The following is a 24,044-nucleotide window of genomic DNA, read 5'->3' on the forward strand; positions in this document are numbered from 1 at the left end:
CTCTCACTCTAGCATAGATCAGAGACAGAGCAGTGGGGGAGGGGTTCTTAAAGGGCCAGCTCTCAGCTCTGCTCTCACTCTAGCACAGATCAGAGACAGAGCAGTGGGGAGGGGTTCTTAAAGGGCCAGCTCTCAGCTCTGCTCTCACTCTAGCACAGATCAAAGACAGAGCAGTGGGGGAGGGGTTCTTAAAGGGCCAGCTCTCAGCTCTGCTCTCACTCTCTGATCAGACTCAGGCTTCTAACTCCTCAACTACAAGGCCTCCACCCTGGACCAGGACACCCTGGGGTTCAGGCCAGGGCTCAGGCCCTCACAACGCTGCTCGCAGCTTGAATTTACGCTCATGTTCATCAGAGGATTTAGCCACCGCATTGATCCTGTGCATGTGTATGACCGATAGAGGGTGGTGTTTCATTGCTGATGGTCATTTATTCACTGCTCAAGATGCTTTATGCTGTGCTAGTTTGTCGTGTACAGTGGTCACATCGTTTAGCTGCTGTTGCAGGTTGTATGATCTGTACATACTTATATTTTCATACAGTTGAGAAGCAATGGAGTACACAGTTCCTGCATGTGCCTGGTTTGTTTCTTATAGATATCTGACATGTTTGTCTGATTTACAGTGTTATTCTGTGCAGAACCACTGAAACCATCAGACCTTTGTCTGAGTAGTACAGAGAACCGAGGACTGAAGACATCTGTGTGATTCGTATCGATCTTCCTCAGCGGGTCCTGCTTTGTAAATCCAGCACATCGCGGGGCAGGGAGACCACATCTTCCCCACATTGCTGGACCATCAATCAAGAAAAACCAATCAGGTATGTCGTTGGTGTGACATGTGACTTCACATGTGACATCAGCAGAAACCTTAACAGATGAGGCATTTGATGATGGCTTCAGCAGTGATGATGATGACACTGACCAGCTGATGATGTCATAGATCAACGACGTGTTCATTCAAAATTAATTCTTGAGGAGCGTGGTTATGATGGAAGCAGCCTGCGACAGCGGCACTAATGCTCCGCCCCCTCTGCTGAACTGCCGTTTTGAGAAGTACGACACACACAAAGAGATCCTGAATCAGACGAGAGTTCACTTTGTTCAGGTTCCATTCTGATTCACAAGCAATCACGTGTTCACATATCATCACCTTAGGTGTGAGGAAGAGGTTACTCAGAGGCGGGGCATCAGAAATTGGAACGTGTAGATAGAATCAGATGACCAACAGAGTTCAGCCTTCACTGCTGACTGCACAGATGATTTCACCACTGAAACTGAGAACCTCATTGTTTTATGAAACTTATGTTTTCATCAGAAGTTCGATACCAGCAAAGCCTTCACCACCGCCACCGCCATCGCCTCTGGACTCAATGTCATCAAGATGGACAGAGGTGGCTGCTGTGTTTCCCGCCTCCTCTCCTGTGGTTGTCCTCACCATTGGTGAATCATTTAAAGTCATCAAAGAGCAAACTGTCACATGACTCAAACATTTGAGGGTTTTTCACCCACAACTAATTAACGCGATCATTTGATTCCGAATTGATTGAATTGATGCAGCTGCCGTCATCACAGGTCAGACATCTTTGATCACAACCTTCCTTCCTCTGAGACATGATGTCAGAGAGGTCATGACCTCCATACCTCCATGTCATCCACAGCAACAGAACCACTCAGCCCCTCCCCCTACTCCTTCTTCTCCTCCTGCTTCCTGTACTGCTTGTGGGCCTCCAGGATCTCCTGCACCACAGCAGGGTCATCCAGGGTCGATACATCACCCAGGTCTCCTGTTGTCTCCACGGCGATCTTCCTCAGGATCCGCCGCATGATTTTCCCAGAGCGAGTCTTCGGAAGCCGCTTGACCACCTGACAGACACATCGTTACCACACACCTGATTGGTTGATCGGAATGAACGATCAATCGACTGCTCGTTCCTGTTAAGTTATTTACTTTTTTGAGACGTTTCACCAGCAGAATTAATTCCTGAGGTCAAAGTTTGTGTAAAGGTTCTCACCAGGAAGTGCTCGGGGATGGCGTACTTGGCGATCTCAGCAGCGACAAGTTTTTGGAGCTGCAGCAGGACAGTGGCGATATCATTGTTACAGCCATCCTTAATGACCACGAAGGCAAACGGCACTGAGAGGGTGCACACACACACACACACACACACACACACACACACACACACACACACACACACACACGTACACTACTTCTTGACATGAATGACCAACGGAAGAGAATGATTATTGATCTGTCCTCAGTCAAACATGACTATTGTTTGATTTCAGAACAAATGCCAAAGCTTGTGTACACCAGCAGGTGGCAGCAGAACGCCACCACAATGGCGAAGGCCACCAAAAATCAGAGGGACATTTGGATATTGAGGAACTCAGAGACAATATCAAATATCTAAGATAATGATTGATTCTTGATCATCTGATTGTAACAGACACTTTTATAGGATATTATTGCTCATCATTATGACTATCATGTCATTGTACCGCCCTCTCACCTCCCTTCTTATTTCATGACCTCACATCATCATTGTCACGTGATGTCATTGCTAATATTGATTATCAGCATTAACACAGCTGTGATCAGAACAAAGCACCAGGTGACTGACAGATATGATGACATCATCACTGACGACGATTTCTTTACCAAGGTCAGCAAGGTTGTGACTTTCTCCTTTGATGGGGTGAGGGATTCCGACCACAGCCGTCTCTGGAACCGCAGAGTGTTCATCCTAGAAAACGATGGTGATGATGATGATCATCAGGTGACAAATTCATGAATGTGCAGCGTCCCAGCTCTGTCAGGGCTCCTCAGCCTCTCTCCTCTTCACCTCACACCTCATACTTGACGATATCTTGTAACATCATGTGACATGATGTCAGTGACAGAGGAGAATTCTGTCTGTAACTTCTCTTGTCTCACCAGAACATCCTCTATCACTGCTGACGTTGATGACATCATCCATTCGGCCGGTTATCTGGTCGTAGCCGTCTTCCGAGCGGAACGCTCCGTCACTGGTAGAATAATAACCTGAGAGAGAAGAGCGTCAAGAACAGAGCAGCATCGGAAACCCAGTGAAAGCTTTTATTACCACTGACCAGGAGATGGTTTGGAGTAGGTGTCAAAGAACCTCTGGTGGTCTCCGCAGATGCTCCGCCATTCCACGCCACGGCTGGCTGATGCACAGAGCTGCAGCCACAGAGTTACCTGACAGAGGTGTGCCCTGGAAACAAACCAGACCAAGGATGAAGGCACATTAAGACTAGCAGTCATCTGACCTTTAACCTTTAGAAATCTCTTCATAATTCTGAGGTTTTCTGGTCACTTTCAACATGACTTTCTTTCCACTGAGTTGTTTAGAATTTTTTACACGTTCAACAAGAAATTCAGCAACGTGAAAAGTGTTGTTAAACAAAATTACAAGCTAATGAAAAGACAAGGACCAAAGAATACAGCCATCGTCACTTGCTAAGGTGCAAAACTTCTTCAAAACATGTCATGAAATTATGAATTTAAGATCTCAGAAAATTCATGTTCAGGTGTGTCGAGCTCAGCCAAGGCAGTTTTCTTTGTGGCCTGTTTTCCCCACCAGTTTGTCTCCAGGCTTCATGGCATCATAACAACATCCTCTGCCCTCAGAGCCTCACATCGACTGAGGAGAAACTCCATAGAAAACCTTGAACAGGGAAAAATGGGAGAAACCTCAGGGTGAGGAGGGGAGGAGGATCCCTCACCAGGAGGGACAGACGTGCAGGAGTTGTTGGTACAGACAAGAAAACAGTTTATAACACAGAATGGAGGAAACATGGAAATGTTAATAACAGTTGAAGAAGGAAGCTTCTGGAAGGGGAGGCAGGGAGAGCAAGCCAGCTTGATGGGGGACTGGATGGTAGACTGGTTCATGGGAGGGGAGGCAGGGAGAGCAAGCCAGCTTGATGGGGGACTGGATGGTAGACTGGTTCATGGGAGGGGAGGCAGGGAGAGCAAGCCAGCTTGATGGGGGACTGGATGATAGACTGGTTCATGGGAGGGGAGGCAGGGAGAGCAAGCCAGCTTGATGGGGGACTGGATGGTAGACTGGTTCATGGGAGGGGAGGCAGGGAGAGCAAGCCAGCTTGATGGGGGACTGGATGGTAGACTGGTTCATGGGAGGGGAGGCAGGGAGAGCAAGCCAGCTTGATGGGGGACTGGATGGTAGACTGGTTTATGGGAGGGGAGGCAGGGAGAGCAAGCCAGCTTGATGGGGGACTGGATGGTAGACTGGTTCATGGAAGGGGAGGCAGGGAGAGCAAGCCAGCTTGATGGGGGACTGGATGGTAGACTGGTTCATGGGAGGGGAGGCAGGGAGAGCAAGCCAGCTTGATGGGGGACTGGATGGTAGACTGGTTCATGGGAGGGGAGGCAGGGAGAGCAAGCCAGCTTGATGGGGGACTAGATGGTAGACTGGTTTATGGGAGGGGAGGCAGGGAGAGCAAGCCAGCTTGATGGGGGACTGGATGGTAGACTGGTTCATGGGAGGGGAGGCAGGGAGAGCAAGCCAGCTTGATGGGGGACTGGATGGTAGACTGGTTCATGGGAGGGGAGGCAGGGAGAGCAAGCCAGCTTGATGGGGGACTGGATGGTAGACTGGTTCATGGGAGGGGAGGCAGGGAGAGCAAGCCAGCTTGATGGGGGACTAGATGGTAGACTGGTTTATGGGAGGGGAGGCAGGGAGAGCAAGCCAGCTTGATGGGGGACTGGATGGTAGACTGGTTCATGGGAGGGGAGGCAGGGAGAGCAAGCCAGCTTGATGGGGGACTGGATGGTAGACTGGTTCATGGGAGGGGAGGCAGGGAGAGCAAGCCAGCTTGATGGGGGACTGGATGGTAGACTGGTTCATGGGAGGGGAGGCAGGGAGAGCAAGCCAGCTTGATGGGGGACTGGATGGTAGACTGGTTCATGGGAGGGGAGCGCAGGCCGGTGTAACAGTAGGAGATAAAAGGGGGAGGGTGGGGGGATGATGCAGGTGGCGGTTGGTGCAGGGAGATGGAGCTCTGGTGGATCTGAGGACACACAGAGAGACACTCAGGTGTGTCAAGACGGGTGCAGGTGAGCTCAGGAGGCACCACCTACGCTCTGTGGTAACAGTGGTCTGCTCATGAGTGCGTCTGACAGGACAGCAGTGAGGGTGGCAGTGACCAGCATGATGCTTCTGCTGGTGGCCTGAATGAAACCCTGGAAGTCATCAGACCGGCGTGGTGGGAGACTAACAGATGATTAATTTAGTTGAGGGAACAGATGCTTCAGCCGCTTTTAACTGAAAGATTAAAGTGAAGAAGAGTGCGAGTGTCACTGGAGGGCTTGTTTGACCTCGTGTCAAGAGGTGAAGTGGGGTTAGCAGCATGGTGGGATTGTAGGAAATCTGGAGACGGCACTGGACCCTGAAAGTCTTAGAAACAGAATTCCTCATGATTCACTGGTGTCAATCTGCTGACACCAGTGTTCTCCAATGTTCTCACACGCTCTCCACATGTCACGTTCACAAGTGATGTTGTAAACAAGAATGATGTTCATAATCATTTACACACAAGAAACAATGTTGTTGAACGCCAAGTCCCCTTGTGACAGCCACACAGGACAGGTGACCTACACACTCACACACCGACTTCACTCACCTTCTCACCCATGAGAACCAGGTGGATCCCGAAGAACGGCCTCATGGCCTACGCTGGGACAATCAGTGCTCCTTTCTCTGCTGGCTGAGGGGCAACACAGATTCCACCGGTTTCTACGAGAAGACAGACACACCTGGGATGAAGACCAGGAGAAAAGTCGCAGGGATGGAGGCGTTGACCATGCTATGATGTAACTCTACAGAGATGCTAGCACCTGTTAGCTCGCCTCAGATACATTTTATTTCATTTCCTTTATTTATTGAGATTTCTTTTCAAGAGAAGGAAGCAGCTGGCAGAGAGTTTTAAATGATTTACAAACAACCCATGCTGACTGTCCAGGAATTAGGTCACACACACACACACACACACACACACACACACACTTGGGGGTGTTGATCTTAATTCATTCTCTGCTGAGCAGCAGATGTTCTAGTGATAGTCAATCAAATCAGGTTTAAAGCTCCAGTAAAAAGAAAATCAGATGTATTTACTGTCAGAACACAAAAAACTAAAGGATCCCATCTGTGTCCAGCATGAGTGACGACTGCTGACGGCGAGCTGGCCAACGGAGCTCCACAGGAGGGATACGGGGAGAGACTCCAGCCTAAAGAGACGACTCACTGTCCCCCACAACAGAGCTGTCAATTAAACCCAAAATTCAAAGGAAAAAAACATAAATTGGATTCTGGTGGTACACTCACAGGTCAGTGTTTCCATCTGGACTGGAGAGCCTACCACCACAACTGAGCTGACGGTTGAGAGGGCTCAGATTAGCTCCGCCCCCTAGCTCTGCTGCGATAGGTCTAGAGTGGTGGTGATCTCACGTGATGCACTGGGCTGCTCGCTCCCTCTGTCCTATTACTGATAGCTAGTTCACTATGATTGTTGTTGTGTGTCTCAACTCTCCTGTCCTCTGTCTCTCTCCCCACTGATCCTGGATCTGCTCCACCTTCCTGCAGGTAAAGGAAGGTTCTCATTTCTGCTGCCTCAGATGTACTGGTTAATGGAGGATTGTTGGGTGGAGGTTCTACTCCTGCTCTGCTAGGAGGGAGGTTCTACTCCTGCTCTACAAGGGGGGAGGTTCTAGACCTGCTCTGCTAGGAGGGAGGTTCTACTCCTGCTCTACAAGGGGGGAGGTTCTAGACCTGCTCTACTAGGAGGGAGGTTCTATTCCTGCTCTACTAAGAGGGAGGTTCTGCGAATGTGTGTCTCACCTGTCTGCCACCAGGTGTCCACCAGAGGACATCGTCCATCTCCAACCACAGTATGGAACCAGTGCCAGGCCTCATGGTTTATTGGCTCTCCAACTACACACACACACACACACACACACACACACACACACACACACACACACACACACACACACACACACACACACACACACACACACACACACACAAAGCTGTGGACCAGCTGTCACCAACTGCATTTTTTTTAGGGGTTATGTTTTTTAAGATTTTCTTTCCTATTTACATGGGAACAGAGTTTTTTGCTGTTTCTCAGAAATGAGGAAGTCTTTGCTTCACAACTTTCTCCACTGAGGACAGGAGCGTCCAGCCTAACCTGATCCCAGCATCCTCAGAGACGAGCGGTCGTATCTCTTCACCCAGCTTTCATTGTACTTCAGCAGCAGTCGCAGCGCCATTGGAGCTCCGTAGAACTGAGAGATCTTCAAACGCTGGATAGTCTCCTAGTACCGTCCTGGAACACAGGACACATGTGACACCTTCTCATGTCCAGAGGCTGATCGACCAGCCACTTTGTTTTGTTACAATGCAAACCTCTTGTAACTGGCACCAAAAAGTCAAGTCAATTTTATTTGTGCGTCACCAAACCCCAACCAAAGTCCTGTCCTGACTCTGTCCAAGTAGAGCAGGTCCAGCACCTCCCTCCTTCAATGAACCTCCACCCAACAATTCTCCATCAGCAGCACATCCTGCAACAGCAGCCACCAGAACCTTCCTTTACCAGCAGGAAGGTGGAGCAGATCCAGGATCAGTGGGGACGGAGAGAGAGCAGGAGAGCAGGACAGAGACAAAGACAGAGAATGGAGGAAGACAGAGAGACAGAAGGAAAGAGAGGGACAGAGATAAAGAGAGAGAGAAAGGAGGAGAGACTGATGGACAGAGACAAAGACAGAATGGAGGAAGACAGAGAGACAGAAGGAAAGAGAGGGACGGAGATAAAGAGAGAAAGGAGGAGAGCCTGATGGACAGACGGGGACGTGAGCAGGTGGAGCTACGGGTGGCAGCTGGAGCCTCTTCAGGTCTGGAGCCTCCTCCAGCAGCACCAGGATCTGGGATGAGGGGAGAAGAAGAGGAGTCAGTAACACGTCTGAGGACAGGAGGAGGAGAGAGAAGCCCAGTGCATCATGGGAGATCCCAGCAGTCTGAGCCTGTAGCAGCAGATCTAAGGGCCAGCCTAAGCAGTCCTGACTATAAGCCTGATCAACAAGGAGGTCTTTAGTCTGCTCTTAAACCTAGAGAGGGGGTCTGGGTCCTGGACTGAAACTGGGAGACGGTTCCACAGGAGGGGAGCCTGGTAGCTGAAGGCTCTGGCTCCATTCTACTGTTAGAACTCTAGGAACCAGCAGGAACCCTGCATCCTGGGAGTGAAGGGTTCTAGCTGGATCATAGGGGACTAGGAGCTCTGTCAGGGATGAAGGAGCCTGACTGTTGAGGACTTTGATGGTAGAAGGAGAATTTTAAATTCTGTTCTGAATCTGACAGGGAGCCATGCAGAGAAGCAGGGAGGAGAGACAAAAAGATTGCAGTGGAGAATCAGCACCACCTACTGTTCATCTCCTAAGACTCATTTTCATCAAATGTTTTCAGGAATGAAAAATGTTCATCTAATTTATGACATGACATGGATGTGGTGTCTGTCAGGTCAGACCCTCATCTGGCAGAGCTCTGGTGAGCGTATGAAGTGCTGGCCTTACCTGGGTTTGGAAATACAGGTGTGCTCTCAAACAGCACAGTGGTGGCACCATTACAAAGTGGCCTGTAGACAACACAACTGTGTCCCGTTATCCAGGCCACACAGCCAAACGCATCGCCCTCCTGATAGTCAAACACAAACTGGAACAACGACACACTTATTTGATGAAAGGAAACTTTCAGAAAGACAGCTCGGAGCTGCAATGAGAGCCGGATTCTGACTACAAAAGATCAGAAGTCAAGTTGTTCGTTTGTTGTTAGCTGTTCAGCTAACAACAGTCGGTGTTGTAAAATTGCACAACTTAGTTACATGTCCTCTGTTTTTAGCCCACCCCCACCCATTACATGTGTACTATTGTAATGGGTGGGGGTGGGGCTGCAGCTGGCTCGATCCAGAAGCTCAGACCTGATCGATTTTCAGGGTTTGAGTATTTGAGTCAATTGTCTGTAAACACTGCTGACACGTTCACTCGCCAAAACCTGTGAGCAAGAAACACTGTTGCATCCCTCGTCAAAGAGGAGAAATCTCCTGTCCAACTTACGCCGGATCACGAAGACGGTCGTAGATGAAGAAGGTGCCTCAGATGCCTCTGTTTGCTACGGCGTCCAATATCATGAGAAGTTCTAATAAAAGATTTCCCTCCATGAAAAATTGATCAGGCCTCAAGAAAGTGTCTGTCCCTGTCACCTTTTCTTACTTATCCCTTTGTCCACATGTACCGCCATGTCCACAAATAAATGTCTGTGTCCTCATATACGGCTACGTCTCCTTAAATGAGTATGTCCTCAGATACCTTTGCACACCTTCCTCCCTCCCATCAGCCGTCAGGCTTTCAACAGGAAAGCGTCTGAAGGTTCCCACCTCCTCTGTTCGTCTGCACTGCACCGTTCACTGCAAGTTACATATCAACCATGTTAGTCTTTTTGTCTTCGCACGAAGCTTTGTTGTGCAATACTTCAACCATACTGTCATTCATATCTGCAATATGAAACCAGCAGTTGTGTAGAAACTTATCCTGTTTATTATTTTTATACTCTTTGTGTATGTATATTTCTAGCTTGTCTATCTATCTTATTTAAGTTGCACTATTTTCTGTCTTTCCCCCCAAGCTGCTGTAACGACAGAATGTCTCAAGTAGGGGATGAACGTGAGCCGGCACCCTGCGGCACATGTGATCTCACCTAGTGGATGTTTGCTGTACTGTGTGAGAACAGAGACTTCTCTTTTCAGCTCCTTCTATCATTTATGCTGGAAGGCACAACAATGAATCTGTTGTTTTGAGGAGCAACAAAATGGCCACCTAAGTTAATGTGAGGAGAGTAGCAAGGAGGCATCCCAGCGTGTGTCTGTCTGGCACGTGTGCAGCAGTTTGCCAGATAAAAGCAGCATTGTTGTCTTGCTGCATCCCAACAATTGAGCTAGGCTGCTATAAAAGTTAGCATGATATTTGGCATCTACAGGGGGTTACGCTGGTGTTGTGCTGTTTTATCCAATTGTCATCAACATACAAACACACACGAAGCATATGTTTTCAGTTGCGTATCAGAGAACAGCTAATAGTTGTCTCCTCCTCATTCTCCTCCCTCTGAGGACCAACAGTGACACTTTTGTTGGGTTCTTGTGGAATCACTCTTCTTTGTGTCTGCGTCCTCATTAACAGTCTACAGTGGACAAAGACCTCTCATTCAAACACTCAGAACTTCATTCAAACCTCCAGGAGACATTGGATGCTCCCAAAATATCATTGACACTAATACATTTGTATAGCTGCCGACCAGGGACGCACATTGGTCAGGTGGTGTCAGAGGTTCTGTCCAGGCCGAAGACATCTGCTGTCAGTCTTTGCTCTCTATAGACACTCACATCATGAAATTGCCTTAATAGTTTCTTCTGGTGCGGCCCGGTGGAGCAGTGGTCCTCACTGTGGCCCCCCAGCAAGAAGGTTGTGGGTGGAGCAGTGGTCCTCACTGTGGCCCCCCAGCAAGAAGGTTGTGGGTGGAGCAGTGGTCCTCACTGTGGCCCCCATCAAGAAGGTTGTAGGTGGAGCAGTGGTCCTCACTGTGGCCCCCATCAAGAAGGTTGTGGGTGGAGCCCCGGCTGCAGCACGGGGTCTTTCTGGGTGAGTCTCCATGTTCTCCCTGTTCCTGCTGGGTTCTCTCTGGTACTCCAGCTTCCTCCACAGTCCAAAGACATCAAGAGGGACCAGGTTAATCCAGACTCTAAATTGACCGTAGGCGTGGCTGGGAGAGCCAATGGTTGTCTGTCTCTATGTGTTGGCCCTGCCATGGACTGGTGACCTGTCCAGGGGGAAGGCTGCTGGGATAGGCTCCACCCCCACCACCCTCAACAGGAGGAGAGGGAGAACATGGAGGGATGATGGATGGATGAATGGATGATGGATGGATGGATGGATGGATGATGGATGGATGGATGGATGGATGATAAAAGAATGGATGGATGATGGATGGATGGATGGATGATGGATGGATGGATGGATGGATGATAAAAGAATGGATGGATGATGGATGGATGGATGGATGATGAATGGATGGATGATGGATGATGGATGGATGGATGATGGATGGATGGATGGATGGATGATGGATGATGGATGGATGGATGAATGATGGATGGATGGATGGATGGATGGATGGATGATGGATGATGGATGGAGGGATAGTTTCTTCTGGCAGAAAAAAGATGGATGAGTTTCAGGTCCTGCCCCTGGTGGAGGAGTTCAGTATCTCGGGGTCTTGTTCACGAGTGAGGGTAGGATGGAGCGGGAGATTGACAGGCGGATTGGGGCGGCGTCCGCAGTGATGCGGGTGCTAAACCAGTCTGTTGTGGTAAAGAGGGAGCTTAGCCAAAAGGCGAGGCTCTCAGTTTACCTGTCAGTCTACGTTCCAACCCTCCCCTGTGGTCATGAGCTCTGGGTAATGACTGAAAGAACAAGATCCTGAATACAAGCGGCTGAAATGAGTTTCCTCCTCAGGGAGGCTGGGCTCTCCCTTAGAGACAGGGTGAGAAGCTCAGTCATTCAGGAGGGACTCAGAGTAGAGCTGCTACTCCTCCAGGTAGAGGAGTCAGTGGAGGTGGTTCAGGCATCTGGAGAGGACGCCTCCCTCAGGAGGTGTTCCAGGCATGTCCGACTCACATCAAATAAATTGATGCTTTAATACATTCTCTTACCGTCTCTCTGAGCCATTATTTCATTCTCATAAGATACGGCAGGTGAGAGATAATATGAAAGAAATGAAGCATTTACAGCTGATACCACAGTTCAGTGTACAAGAAGAAGATTGTAGCCTCGCAGTCCTCTAGCGATAGAACACAGTTCCTGAAAATACGACAACGTTAATGATCCACCGCTCTACTCTCACCTCTCTGGAGCCTGGCAGGTGTCACAGCACCATCTACCACTGAGACGCAACACATTCAGTGATGCAGCATCATGAGGCAACGGCGAAGTCCAGAAGAAGCTCAGTGATAGGGCAGGTGAGCTAAGGAAGTTAGCATTTTCTTCTTTTTAAACACTCCACCACCCTGATCATGAACTGGCTTGAAGTATAAATGTGAGTGCTGGCTTGTGTGTGTGTGTGTGTGTGTGTGTGTGTGTGTGTGTGTGTGTGTGTGTGTGTGTGTGTGTGTGTGATGTTAGGGTTTCAGTCAAACAGCAACTGTTCCCAATACACAGGTGTTATAGACGCCGTGAGTGTGACCTCTGCAGGTGAGGGCAACAACGCTAACCACTGTTACACACAGCAGCATCTTTGTCTGCTGCTCATCAGACTGTACTGACATAAATGTGAGCACCATTAGACCAGACTCACCATCCTGGATCCTCCCAGCCAGGGCCTCAGAGCTGAAGCCTGCGAACACCACAGTGTGCACTGCACCAATGCGCGTGCATGCTAACATGGCCGCCACTGCCAGCGGTGAGACAGGCATGTAAAGACCACTCTATCTCCCTTTTGGATCCCATGACACTTGAGGGTGTTGGCGAGGCGGCAGGTGGTCTCCAGCAGCTCCCTGATGACACACCATCATGAGCAAGATCCTGCTCTGGTTTGTTTTCTTCATATCGTTTTTCTTGAAAAAAAAACAAACTATGTACCATCCTTTCAACCACCACTACTTTGCTCGTTCCTGTAGTACTACAGTCTTCTCTAAGTATTTAATGTACTGTATACTGATAAGATTGTGATGAAAATCAAGTGAGGTTGTACCTGTAGGTGAGCGTCACCTCCGTCCCAGGTTGGTCTCTCTCCCAGATAAGAGCCACTCGTTGTGGATTGTCTTCAACATGGACATTCAGACAGTTGACTGACAGACAGAAGACGTCAATAAACGTCACGTCAGCATAAAAGTGACCATGGATAATTAGCATGTTATCACAAGACATGATTCACATGTAGTTCATCAACAATCAGTCAATGAAAGCAGACACACCTGCAGAGAACCACCTGCACAGACACCTGCACAGACACCTGCAGGGACACGTCTGCAGACAATGACTGACATGATGATTTCATGAACGTGCTGGTCCTCTGGTACAGAGTCTCTGTCCATGGTTTGTGTCCTGTCGTGCCACCAAGTAGGAAGTGATATTTTCACCACAGACCAAAATTATGTTTCTGTCATTCAGTGCACTCACTGAAAATAATGTCTTCTTACTGGTTTACAGAAAACTGCATTTCACTGTACTTATACTACATCTCTGACTTTCTAATGAACCAATTTTACATGGGAGTAAATGATGGAGACCGCCTTTACACTCATATCAGGATCAAATAACTCAATACCACTTTCTATGTGCTTGGTATTTGAAATACTTCACAAAGATACTCTAGTGTACTGGCTCTCAAATGGGGGTATATATATATATATATATATATATATTCAAAACAAGCAGTAATCCCAATAATAATTAGGTCTTGAGAAATAATTATATCATAAAAAGTTTGATAAAATACAAATGTCTGTTCATACACTGAATTTTAGATTCAGTATTCAATTTAATACCCTTAAAAAAAGGACTCTCCCCAAAAGTTAGTTTGTTGTTCCCCGTTGATCCAGCATCACTCGTCAATAACCTGCTGTTGCCACGACGACGCGCTTTAACGATGGCGATGTGGCTAAAGAAACAAGTGAAAAAGAAGGCAAAACCCGAGCCGACAAAGTACCGAAAGTAGGCACCCAAGGAACTGTTGTTTTTGGTGGGGAGAAATGAGCCGAGGCTGGCAGATGATTGACACAAGTAGTTCAACTTTGATGAATCTGACTCTGATGGCACAGCACTGCACCTCTTGATTATCTTAGCCAAAGTGTTTGGCGCGTGTCAGGGCCACTTGCCTAAGAACATTTCAAAGGGGGTCCATCACTGACTCAAGTTTGAGAACCACTGCTCTCGTGGATAAGAGGTCCGCGTCCTACCGTGTTCCTGGATTCACATGATGCTGCTCCTTCTGCAGCAGAGAGGAGCTCACGTTCACGCGAGCTGACGTGCTCATGTGTCGTAAACCTGATTGAATATTAATCCTTAATGGATTTAAAACTGAAGATCCTGTTTGTGTCCGCAGGTTTATGGAGTCATTTATATAACAAAAATCCTTCCTAATCAGATCCGATATGACATGAATCATCCCGCCGTCGTTATTGAAATATTATTGGATTATTACCAGAGAGGGAAAACAATTGGGGATTAACAACAGAGAAGATTTAGGTGGGAATATTTGCCGTTCTGGATGTCGATCTCCAGCTGATAAAGCGGACTCCATGTTGCTGGGTAACGTATGTCGCTAAAGGTTCCTTCATACACTGTTGGCTGGTGTCTGCCACGGCAACGCGGACGGATCAGGTGTTCATGTGCTTCTGAGGCCTCACGTTTCTGTTCACCACCTGCAGGGGACCACCATCACCGTGGCGACAGCTGGACGCATCTGAGGCGTCTGGTGTTGAATCAGTTGGGAGCAGCAACCAAAGTAAAGAATTCTCAATAACTAGAAGAGGCCAACAGTGTCAGTGACGCCAATCGTGCTCCAGGCTGCAGGGTGTGACCCCTCTGGTGATGGTGGTTTTGACAAACGGTCAAGCCTGTTACCATGACAACCTCATCTCAATTTTTCAAGGCCAGTTTTCTGGATGGAGTTCTGATCAGATGAACTACAGGAAGTTTGATGCTGTGTCTCCTAAATTCCTTTTTTACAAGCAGATATGACGAGAATTCTTGTGTTTTGTTTCACCAAATCAGTTTTTACATTTTCATTTTCTAAAAGAACAACATCAAAAAACAAAAACAAAAACGGATGAGCTGGAAACCTTCTGAGCAGACAACCAGCGACTTGGCAGTTCCCTGTTCAGCTCTGAAACTCCTCAGGTTTCTTCCTTGCTGGAATTTTACCGGAATGCAGTCTTTTATCTCGTCTTTTTACCAGCAGCAGGAGCTTCAAACCAACAGTACCGATTGTGGTGTTACCGTGTTATTACCGGGTCAGAAACACGCAGTGTCAGATAGGAAGCGAACCCCGACCGTCCACCTCTCAGTAGACCGATTACCACACCAGCTCACTGGACACGTTGAGCTTCCCTCCGAGGAACCAGCTGATTCTCCCACTGCGGAGCTCGCAGTCCAGGACCCGCTTGAACGGGGGCCCCACAACTGATCCGGGTCAGTAACCGACAGCCGGTACAGGTCCCAATGGGACAGCCAAGACACCAGGGATCTCCAGCCGCCTGAGACGGTGGAGGAGAGCAAGCGCCGGTGCTGTCCCGGGGGGCCGGGGGTTCTGTAGCGGCTCAGCATCAGAGTCCGGTCTGAGCCGCCATGCTGATCTCAAACGCGCACATCCGCGTGTGTCAGGTGCGCTCAGGTGCGCCAGATATGAAGGCAGGTTGGTGCCCGTCCAGGGTCGACAGGAGGGAGTGGACCAGTCCGGAGACTCCAGCACTCACTCCTTCACTCCTCAAACTACCATTGTCACGTGATGTTGTTACCATGATGACCATCTGGACGTCCAGCTGTTTTGTCGGAGTTGATATCAAATTAAAAGCCTTTATTGTCACCGTGCATTCAACGAAACTGGAGTGCAGCTCCTTTTGCTGCAGTTCTTAAATGCACTTACAAGGTTCAGGGCTTCTCACAGAGATAAAAAGGTAGAAGTCATGGAAAAGAAAAAATATACACACGTATATACACACATATATACACGTATATACACACGTATATACACACATATACACACGTATATACACACGTATATATGTGTATATATACACACGTATATACACACATATATACACGTATATACACACGTATATACACACATATACACACGTATATACACACATATATACACATATATACACACGTATATACACACATATATACACATATATACACACGTATATACACACATATACACACGTATATACACACATATATACACATATATACACACGTATATACACACATATATACACACATATACACACGTATATACACACATATACACACGTATATACACACATATACACACGTATATACACACATATACACACGTATATACACACATATACACACGTATATACACACATATATACACATATATACACACGTATATACACACATATGTACACACGTATATACACACATATGTATGGATATATGTGTATATATACACATATATATACTCATATATATATATATATATATATATATATATACTCATATATATATATATATATATATATATACACATATATATATGTAGACACACATATTGGACGTGGAGGGGAGGAGAGGAGGGGAGTAGAGGAGGGGAGAGGAGAGAAGGGGAGGGCTCCATGTAACCTGATGTGTCCCCCACAAGTCAAAGCCTGTAGCAGCATAGCTATCAATGGTTCAGAGCTACCTGAACCAGTCCTAACTGAAGGCTCTGTCATAAAGGAAAGTCTTAAGCCTGGACTTAAAAGTAGTCAGAGTGTCTGCCTCTCTGACCCATGGAGAGATGCTGGTTCCATAGTAGAGGAACCGGTACCTGAAGGCTCTACCTCCCAGTCTGTTTTAGAGATACTGGGAGTCACTAACAGACCTGCATTCTGGGAGCGGAGTGCTCTGGTGGGACAGGAGGGACTAATGAGTTCTTTCAGAGAGGATGGAGCTTCATCATTGAGAGCCTGATGAGTCAGCAGAAGGATTTTGAAGTGGATTCTAGATCCTACAGGAAGGAGAGAAGCTAAAGTGGAGAGATGTGTTCTCTCTTCTTAACTCCCATCAGAACCCTGGCTGCAGCGTTCTGGACCAGCTGGAGACTCTTTAGAGAGTTGTTGGGACATCCTGACAGGAGAGAGTTGCAGTGGTCCAGCCTAGAAGTGATGAATGCATGCACCAGTTTCTCAGCATCACTCTGGGAAAGGATGTTCCTAATCTTAGTGATACTGCAGGTGGAAGAAGGCGGTCCTGGTCACATGATTTATGTGGGAGCTGAAGGAAAGGTCCTGGTCAAAAATGACTCCAAGCTTCCTTGCAGTTGTCCTCAGGGTCAGGGGGATACCATCTAGAGTAGAGATCTGGTTAGAGAGGTGTCCCTGAGGGGTTCAGGTCCAAACAACATTTTATATTCAAAATATCAAGAGGAAAAGAATGTCGTCACCTCCTCCGACAATCGTTTCTTCTGTTTGAGGTCAAACTTCAGATGAAAACAGACTCAGAAATCACAGACCTGAAATAAAACTCAAACTATAGTTTGCTAATAATTTCTCAACATCATTCAACAATATAATGTATTTAGAGATGATGTTGGCTGTATCAGTGTCCTGCTGCCCCCTGCAGACCAGCTGGGGAACTCCACGAGAACAGTAATTAACTTCATACTTCAAATATTAATAGCAGATGGAGAAAAGCAAGCAAACAAAAACCTGTATGACGATAAAAAGAACACCAATCAAGTCAATACTGATCGATCACTTTACAATTCTGCTGACAAACGAACAAATAGATCCCGGTGTGAACAACCTCATTCTATAGAAACGTAAAGACAATTGAAAAGATCTAAACACAAATAAAAACCTGTTTGTTTCGATTCAGCTTCTTTGTTTCTGTTTCAAAGATTTAAGTCGATGAGTGAATGAACCTGCTGAGGCAGGGTTCTTGGCTCTGTTGCTTTGTTTGTCTGACTCCTCCTCCTCCTCCTCCTCCTCCTCAGACATAATTTTGATTCTCACATAACAACTTGCTGGAATCAAATATCGGTTCATATTCAGCAAACTGTCATCATATTACAACACTTTCATGTTTGTACATTTTTCAGCTTCTTAGCAGCTTTGAGCGCCAACTTAGGATCTAAAAGTATGATGAAAGTTAGAAGCCCATCGAACTTGTTCACCCCAATGGACTCTCCCACGGCAACGATGACTGTGGCGTGACCGCAGTCCTGTAGTCTGGCAGTTTGATGCGTTGCATTGTGTTGCATTATTCAGCGAGCAACAAGTGGAAGATTTGCTTCACGATGCGAGTGGACCTCATCAGAACCACCAGAACCCTGAGCGTTTCTGATGCAGCCGCTGTGTCCACCACCTCCTGAGCTGTCGGAGGTCAAGCTGGACTGCTGCGTCTGCTTCAGGTGAGCTTTGGTCTGTAGGTGCGCCTTCAGGAAGCTCAACAGGCGGAAGTGTTTGCTGCAGGTGTGGCAGCTGTAGGGCTTCTGGTCGCTGTGGATGCTGCGGTGGCGGGCGAAGCTGGTGGCTAAGCTGAAGGTCTTGGAGCAGAGGCTGCAGCTATATGGCTTCTCACCGCTGTGGGTGTAGCGGTGGTCCCTCAGTAGCTCCTTCCAACGGTAGCTCTTGCCACAGACATCACAGCCAAAGGGTTTCTCCCCCGTGTGGCGCTGCTTGTGCAGCTTATACTGCGACAGGTTGGTGAAGTTCTTCTGGCAAACATCGCAGGTGATGGCGTTGTGCGCTGGTAGCTCAGTTGCAGGCAGCTCGTGTGAGTGTTTCCTGATGACGTGGCTCTTCAGGCAGCGGTAGTGGTTGCCACAGATGGAGCAAAGCTGCTTCTCTCCGGTGTGGATCAGCTGGTGGCTGCGCAGGTTCTCAGCCTGCGTGAAGCCCTTCCCACAGCTGCTGCACCGATATGGGCGCACTTCCTGGTGTACCAGCTTGTGGCGGGTGAGGTGGCAGCCATGATAGAAGCTCTTCCCACACACGTCGCAGATGAAGGTCTTCTGAAAGTGAGTCAGGCGGTGGGTTTTGAGCACGCTGATGCCGGAGTAGCCCTTTCCACAGATATCACAGTGGCATGACTTCTCCCCTGTATGCCGTGCCTTCACGTGCAGGTCGCGGTGCGCCTTGTGGTTGAACCTCTTCGGGCAGTAATCACAGGTGTATGGCAGCAGCCTATGCTCCGTCATCTGGTGCTCGCGGAGCTTCAGGATGCCAGTGAATGGCACTCCGCACACCGAGCACGCTGAGTGCGACTTCTTCTCGTGGTCGGTGAGACGCTCAGTGTTTGGAAACAGCATCCTGCAGTGCGAGCACTTGAAGGTCGTGTTTATTGACATGCTTGAGTTCAGCTTCCTCTTGCCTGAGTCTCCATCCTGACCTGTTGTGGTGGTGGAGGACGGCAGTGAAAAGGTCTTCGTGTACTCATGGTCAGGATGCATCACCTGCAGAGGCGGGGAGGAAACTTCACCTGGCATATCGATGGAGCCGCTTTCATTTTCACCTGTGAACAAAGACCACAGAGGTGAAAGGCCAGCAGAGGACGCTAGTACCTGATGGTCCATCAGTTTATCTTTGAACCGAATAGTCTCACATTAATGTAACACGATCTCATCCCACGTCGGTGAGTGGTCGTTTGAGCAAAGCTGGACGACTCATCTCCATCCAGACAAGGACTTCGCCATCTTCGTTGATGAGATCATTTAGAACCAGATACTTCTTTGTACTTCTGCTTCTTATTTTGGCTCAAGTCCCATCTGCTCACAAAGAGGGTGCAGGATTTAGCACCACTAGTGCAGCCAGCCACCAGGGGGCGATGGAGACGCTTTCTCAGCAGCCATCTTTATGATCAATCTTTGGGTACATTTGAAAGGTCCCTCCCAACTCCTGTTCCTGTCCACCTGCCCTCACCCCCAACGGAAAGGTCAGGGGTGAGGGCAGGTGGACAGGAGAACAGATAAGGAGTCAGGAGAAGAGGACGGCTGAACCTGATGACACTCACTAACCAACGTGATGAAGCGACGGCCATCTTGCTGACGTGGGTCTCCAGTAGTCCTGTTTCCCTGGGCAGCAAAGAGTTCATGGACTTCTTTAATGACAAAATTCTCCTGATTAGAGAGAAACTTCTTCTCCTGCTGCCATCAGCTGACAACATGGCTCCTAGAACCCAGAACCTTAGAGGCAGCTGGAGGACCAGACACACACTTGGATAGTTTTTCTCCCATCAGCCTTCATGAGCTCAGTTCAATAATGTCCTCCTCTAAACCTCCACCTGTCTCCTAGACCCCATCCCAACTAAGCTGCTCCAAGACTCTCTCCCCTCGTTAGCCCCTCCCTCTTAGATATGATCAATGTGGCGCTGGTATCTGGTTCCGTCCCACAGTCCTTTAAAGTAGCAGGAATTAAACCCTCCTCAAAAAACAAGCCTGGATCCAGAAGTTCTACCAACTACAGACCAACATCACATCTTCCTTTTCTCTCCAAGGTTCTGGAGAAAGCAGTTGCTAAACAGCTCTGTGACTTCTCCACAGCAACAGCTGATTGGAGGATTCAGTCAGGTTCCAGGTTCATCCTAGCACAGAAACAGAACTAGTCAAAGGTACCAGTGACCTCCTACTGGTACCAGATGAGGGACTGGTCTCTGTGCTGGTCTGATCAGATCTCAGTGCAGCTTTGATACCACTGACCACCATATCCTTCTACAGAGACTGGAACCTGTCACTGGTATTAAAGGAACCACACTAAACTGGTTCAGGTCATATTTACTAGGTCATCTCAGGTGGTACCAGTTAATGATGGTTCCTCTGAGACCACTACAGTCAGTTCAGGTGTTCCACAAGGGTCTGTGCTTGGACCAGTCCTCTTCACCCTGTACCTGCTTCCTCTAGGTCACATGATCAGGAAACACTCCATTAATGTTCACTGCTATGCAGACGACACTCAGCTGAACTCATCAATGATCCACATGGAACAAACCAGCTGACTGAACTATAGAATTTAAAATTCTCCTTCTACCATCAAAGTCCTCAACAGTCAGGCTCCTTCATCCCTGACAGAGCTCCTAGTCCCCTATGATCCAGCTAGAACCCTTCACTCCCAGGATGCAGGGTTCCTGCTGGTTCCTAGAGTTCTAACAGTAGAATGGAGCCAGAGCCTTCAGCTATCAGGCTCCCCTCCTGTGGAACCGTCTCTCAGTTTCAGTCCAGGACCCAGACCCCCTCTCTAGGTTGAAGAGCAGACTTAAGACCTCCTTGTTGATCAGGCTTATAGTCAGGACTGCTTAGGCTGGCCCTTAGACCTGCTGCTATAGGCTCAGACTGCTGGGATGTCCCATGATGCACTGGGCTTCTCTCTCCTCCTCCTGTCCTCAGACGTGTTACTAACTCCTCTTCTTCTCCCCTCATCCCAGATCCTGGTGCTGCTGGAGGAGGCTCCAGACCTGAAGAGGCTCCAGCTGCCACCTGTAGCTCCACCTGCTCACGTCCCCGTCTGTCCATCAGTCTCTCCTCCTTTCTCTCTCTCTTCATCTCTCTTTTTCTCTGTCCCTCTCTTTCCTTCTGTCTCTCTGTCTTCCTCCATTCTCTCTTTGTCTCTGTCCATCAGTCTCTCCTCCTTTCTCTCTCTCTTTATCTCTGTCCCTCTCTTTCCATCTGTCTCTCTGTCTTCCTCCATTCTCTGTCTTTGTCTCTGTCCATCAGTCTCTCCTCCTGTCTATCTCTCTTTATCTCTGTCCCTCTCTTTCCTTCTGTCTCTCTGTCTTCCTCCATTCTCTGTCTTTGTCTCTGTCCATCAGTCTCTCCTCCTTTCTCTCCCTCTTTATCTCTGTCCCTCTCTCTCCTTCTGTCTCTCTGTCTTCCTCCATTCTCTGTCTTTGTCTCTGTCCATCAGTCTCTCCTCCTTTCTCTCTCTCTTCGTCTCTCTTTTTCTCTGTCCCTCTCTTTCCTTCTGTCTCTCTGTCCTCCTCCATTCTCTGTCTTTGTCTCTGTCCATCAGTCTCTCCTCCTTTCTCTCTCTCTTTGTCTCTGTCCCTCTCTTTCCTTCTGTCTCTCTGTCTTCCTCCATTCTCTGTCTTTGTCTCTGTCCATCAGTCTCTCCTCCTTTCTCTCTCTTTATCTCCGTCCCTCTCTTTCCTTCTGTCTCTCTGTCTTCCTCCATTCTGTCTTTGTCTCTGTCCATCAGTCTCTCCTCCTTTCTCTCTCTCTTCGTCTCTCTTTTTCTGTCCCTCTCTTTCCTTCTGTCTCTCTGTCCTCCTCCATTCTCTGTCTTTGTCTCTGTCCATCAGTCTCTCCTCCTGTCTCTCTCTCTTTATCTCTGTCCCTCTCTCTCCTTCTGTCTCTCTGTCTTCCTCCATTCTCTGTCTTTGTCTCTGTCCATCAGTCTCTCCTCCTTTCTCTCTCTCTTTATCTCTGTCCCTCTCTTTCCTTCTGTTGATGTGCTGCTGATGGAGAATTGTTGGGTGGAGGTTCATTGAAGGAGGGAGGTGCTGGACCTGCTCTACTTGGACAGAGTCAGGACAGGACTTTGGTTGGGGTTTGGTGCTGCAGAAATAGAATTGACTTGATTTGCTCTTCAGATGACGTCTGACCTCTGCCAGCCTCACCTGACAGAAAATCACCACAGTACAAACCCTTTTGAAGACATAAACAAACCACCACCATGTCTTCAAGTGTCACATGACAAGTGGCCAATCAGCTTCCTACTCACCATCTGTCATCTGAGGTATCACGGCGTCGCCTCTGCTCCGGTCGAACAGAGGCTGAGTCTCGTCTTGCTTCACAGCTGCTGACTGGACCATCTTCAGGATCTCCTCGACAGCGTCTTCACACAGTGAGTCCACCAGAACGCCAAGTTGATCCTGGAGGAACAAGCAAGGGAATGAAGAACCCAGCTGAGTCTTCAGTGATTCAGATACCGGTTCTACTCTCGGGGATCATGGCTGACACTGGACCTCATAGCCACCGGGATTCTAGAAGGTTCTGTCACTCTATGACATCAGAACTGACACTGCAAGTCTGACTTTTGCTGCCTTCCAGTCGACCTAAGAAGTTACAGCCCCTGGGGGGCTTCCTGCTGGGAGACTCAGGGATACTGGACAACCCAGACAGAATTCAAAATGGCTGCTCTGTGAATCAGTCATGTGAGTCATGATGAAAAATGTGCTGTTACAGGGTTTTCCAACTGAATGCTCAGGTGAGCAGCACAGGTTACTTTCCACCCATGGAAAAGCGCGCTGTTGCCAGACGGGGGCACTGACTTGAGGAGCTTGATATGTGGCGGACAATGTTGATGTCATGGCGGTACATGTGGGAAACGGACTTCTGCGTCCATGTGTGTCAGGTCCAATCAGTCGTGCTGTGACGTTCACGTGCCTGGTCCCCGTCAGCACGGGGGTGAACGGACACGCACCCAGGATGAGCTGAGGGTGCTTTTCCCCCTCTTTGTCAACCTGGGTGTGACATCACTCCCTGATCCGACCTCCCAGTTCAGGGGTAAATGGAACATGAAATTTATGGTCCACCAAGATGATGTCAGTGATGATGTCAGTGATGATGTCAGTCAGGATTCTGCCTGGAGAGCTTCAATGTGCTAAGACATCATTTGAATGATCATACAGAGACTGAAGTCACACAGGTTTGTGATGTCACACAACACAGTGCCCTGCCCCCTTACTGCCAAAACATTTATAACAAACTGCCATCAGCTATGATGTCAACCCAAATGGAGCGGGTTAGGGAATGTGACGTCACTGGCTTCGCCTGACCTGAGTGCGTTTTTGTGTCTCGGTGTCGGTGTGCTGCGGGTCTCTACCGACTCCCGGCCCTCGCAGGTCCGCCGCCGAGTGTCATTAGCGTCCGTTCCTGCCACTGTTTGGTCGAGAAAAACACTGCTGATCCACGTTTACCGGGTACCGGCTGATTCGTCTGCATGCAGACACCAGACTACGTCAGACTACGTCAGACGTCGCTGGCGGAGCGTCTGGGATCGAAAGAGTTACCGCGGGGCCGCCGAGCCGCGGCTGGCCGCCGGACCTCACCTCGGCTTCCGGGTGTTGTTTGCGGAAAGAACCGCTGGTGTCCGTCGTCGGGACCCCCGCCAGCAGCGCCCGGGCCAGCCCGCTCACGACGGCCCTCAGACGCCTTTTAAAGGCGGCTAGATCCGGCATGTTCAGGAACTAAAATGTCAACAGTTAGAAAGCTAGCAGCTACAGGAAC

The 24,044-nt window shown here is 48.6% G+C and overlaps 1 protein-coding gene and 1 pseudogene across 5 annotated transcripts; both read right to left on the reverse strand.

Moving 5' to 3' along the window:
* Positions 1 to 151: 151 nt before the first annotated feature.
* Positions 152 to 17,820, reverse strand: LOC147247048 (acetyl-coenzyme A synthetase 2-like, mitochondrial; annotated as a pseudogene). The gene is made up of 14 exons (XR_015109602.1): positions 17,745 to 17,820; positions 15,182 to 15,271; positions 12,840 to 12,936; positions 12,444 to 12,642; positions 11,994 to 12,004; positions 8,615 to 8,753; positions 7,237 to 7,374; positions 6,885 to 6,977; positions 5,671 to 5,783; positions 3,115 to 3,239; positions 2,925 to 3,046; positions 2,684 to 2,747; positions 2,013 to 2,134; positions 152 to 1,863 (listed from the first exon to the last, which is right to left on the reverse strand). The product of XR_015109602.1 is annotated as an acetyl-coenzyme A synthetase 2-like, mitochondrial (transcript).
* LOC147247049 (uncharacterized) lies at positions 17,565 to 24,044 on the reverse strand. 4 transcript variants are annotated; one of them, XM_086180569.1, is made up of 4 exons: positions 23,867 to 23,975; positions 23,594 to 23,696; positions 22,537 to 22,687; positions 17,565 to 19,336 (listed from the first exon to the last, which is right to left on the reverse strand). In XM_086180569.1, the coding sequence occupies exons 3-4, from the start codon at positions 22,625 to 22,627 to the stop codon at positions 18,087 to 18,089; spliced, it is 1,341 nt and encodes a 446-aa protein (XP_086036695.1). In that variant the 5' UTR covers positions 22,628 to 22,687; positions 23,594 to 23,696; positions 23,867 to 23,975; the 3' UTR covers positions 17,565 to 18,086. The 4 variants fall into 4 exon arrangements, with proteins under 4 accessions (XP_086036695.1, XP_086036692.1, XP_086036696.1 ...); XM_086180566.1 differs by lacking the exon at positions 23,594 to 23,696 and having other exon boundaries at positions 23,867 to 24,044; XM_086180570.1 differs by having other exon boundaries at positions 23,641 to 23,996.

This window comes from Aulostomus chinensis, chromosome 16 (genome assembly GCF_037954235.1).
Source record: "Aulostomus chinensis isolate RoL2024-O1b breed Wild chromosome 16, RoL_Achi_v1.0, whole genome shotgun sequence".
In the NCBI taxonomy this organism is placed as follows: Eukaryota; Metazoa; Chordata; class Actinopteri; order Syngnathiformes; family Aulostomidae; genus Aulostomus; species Aulostomus chinensis.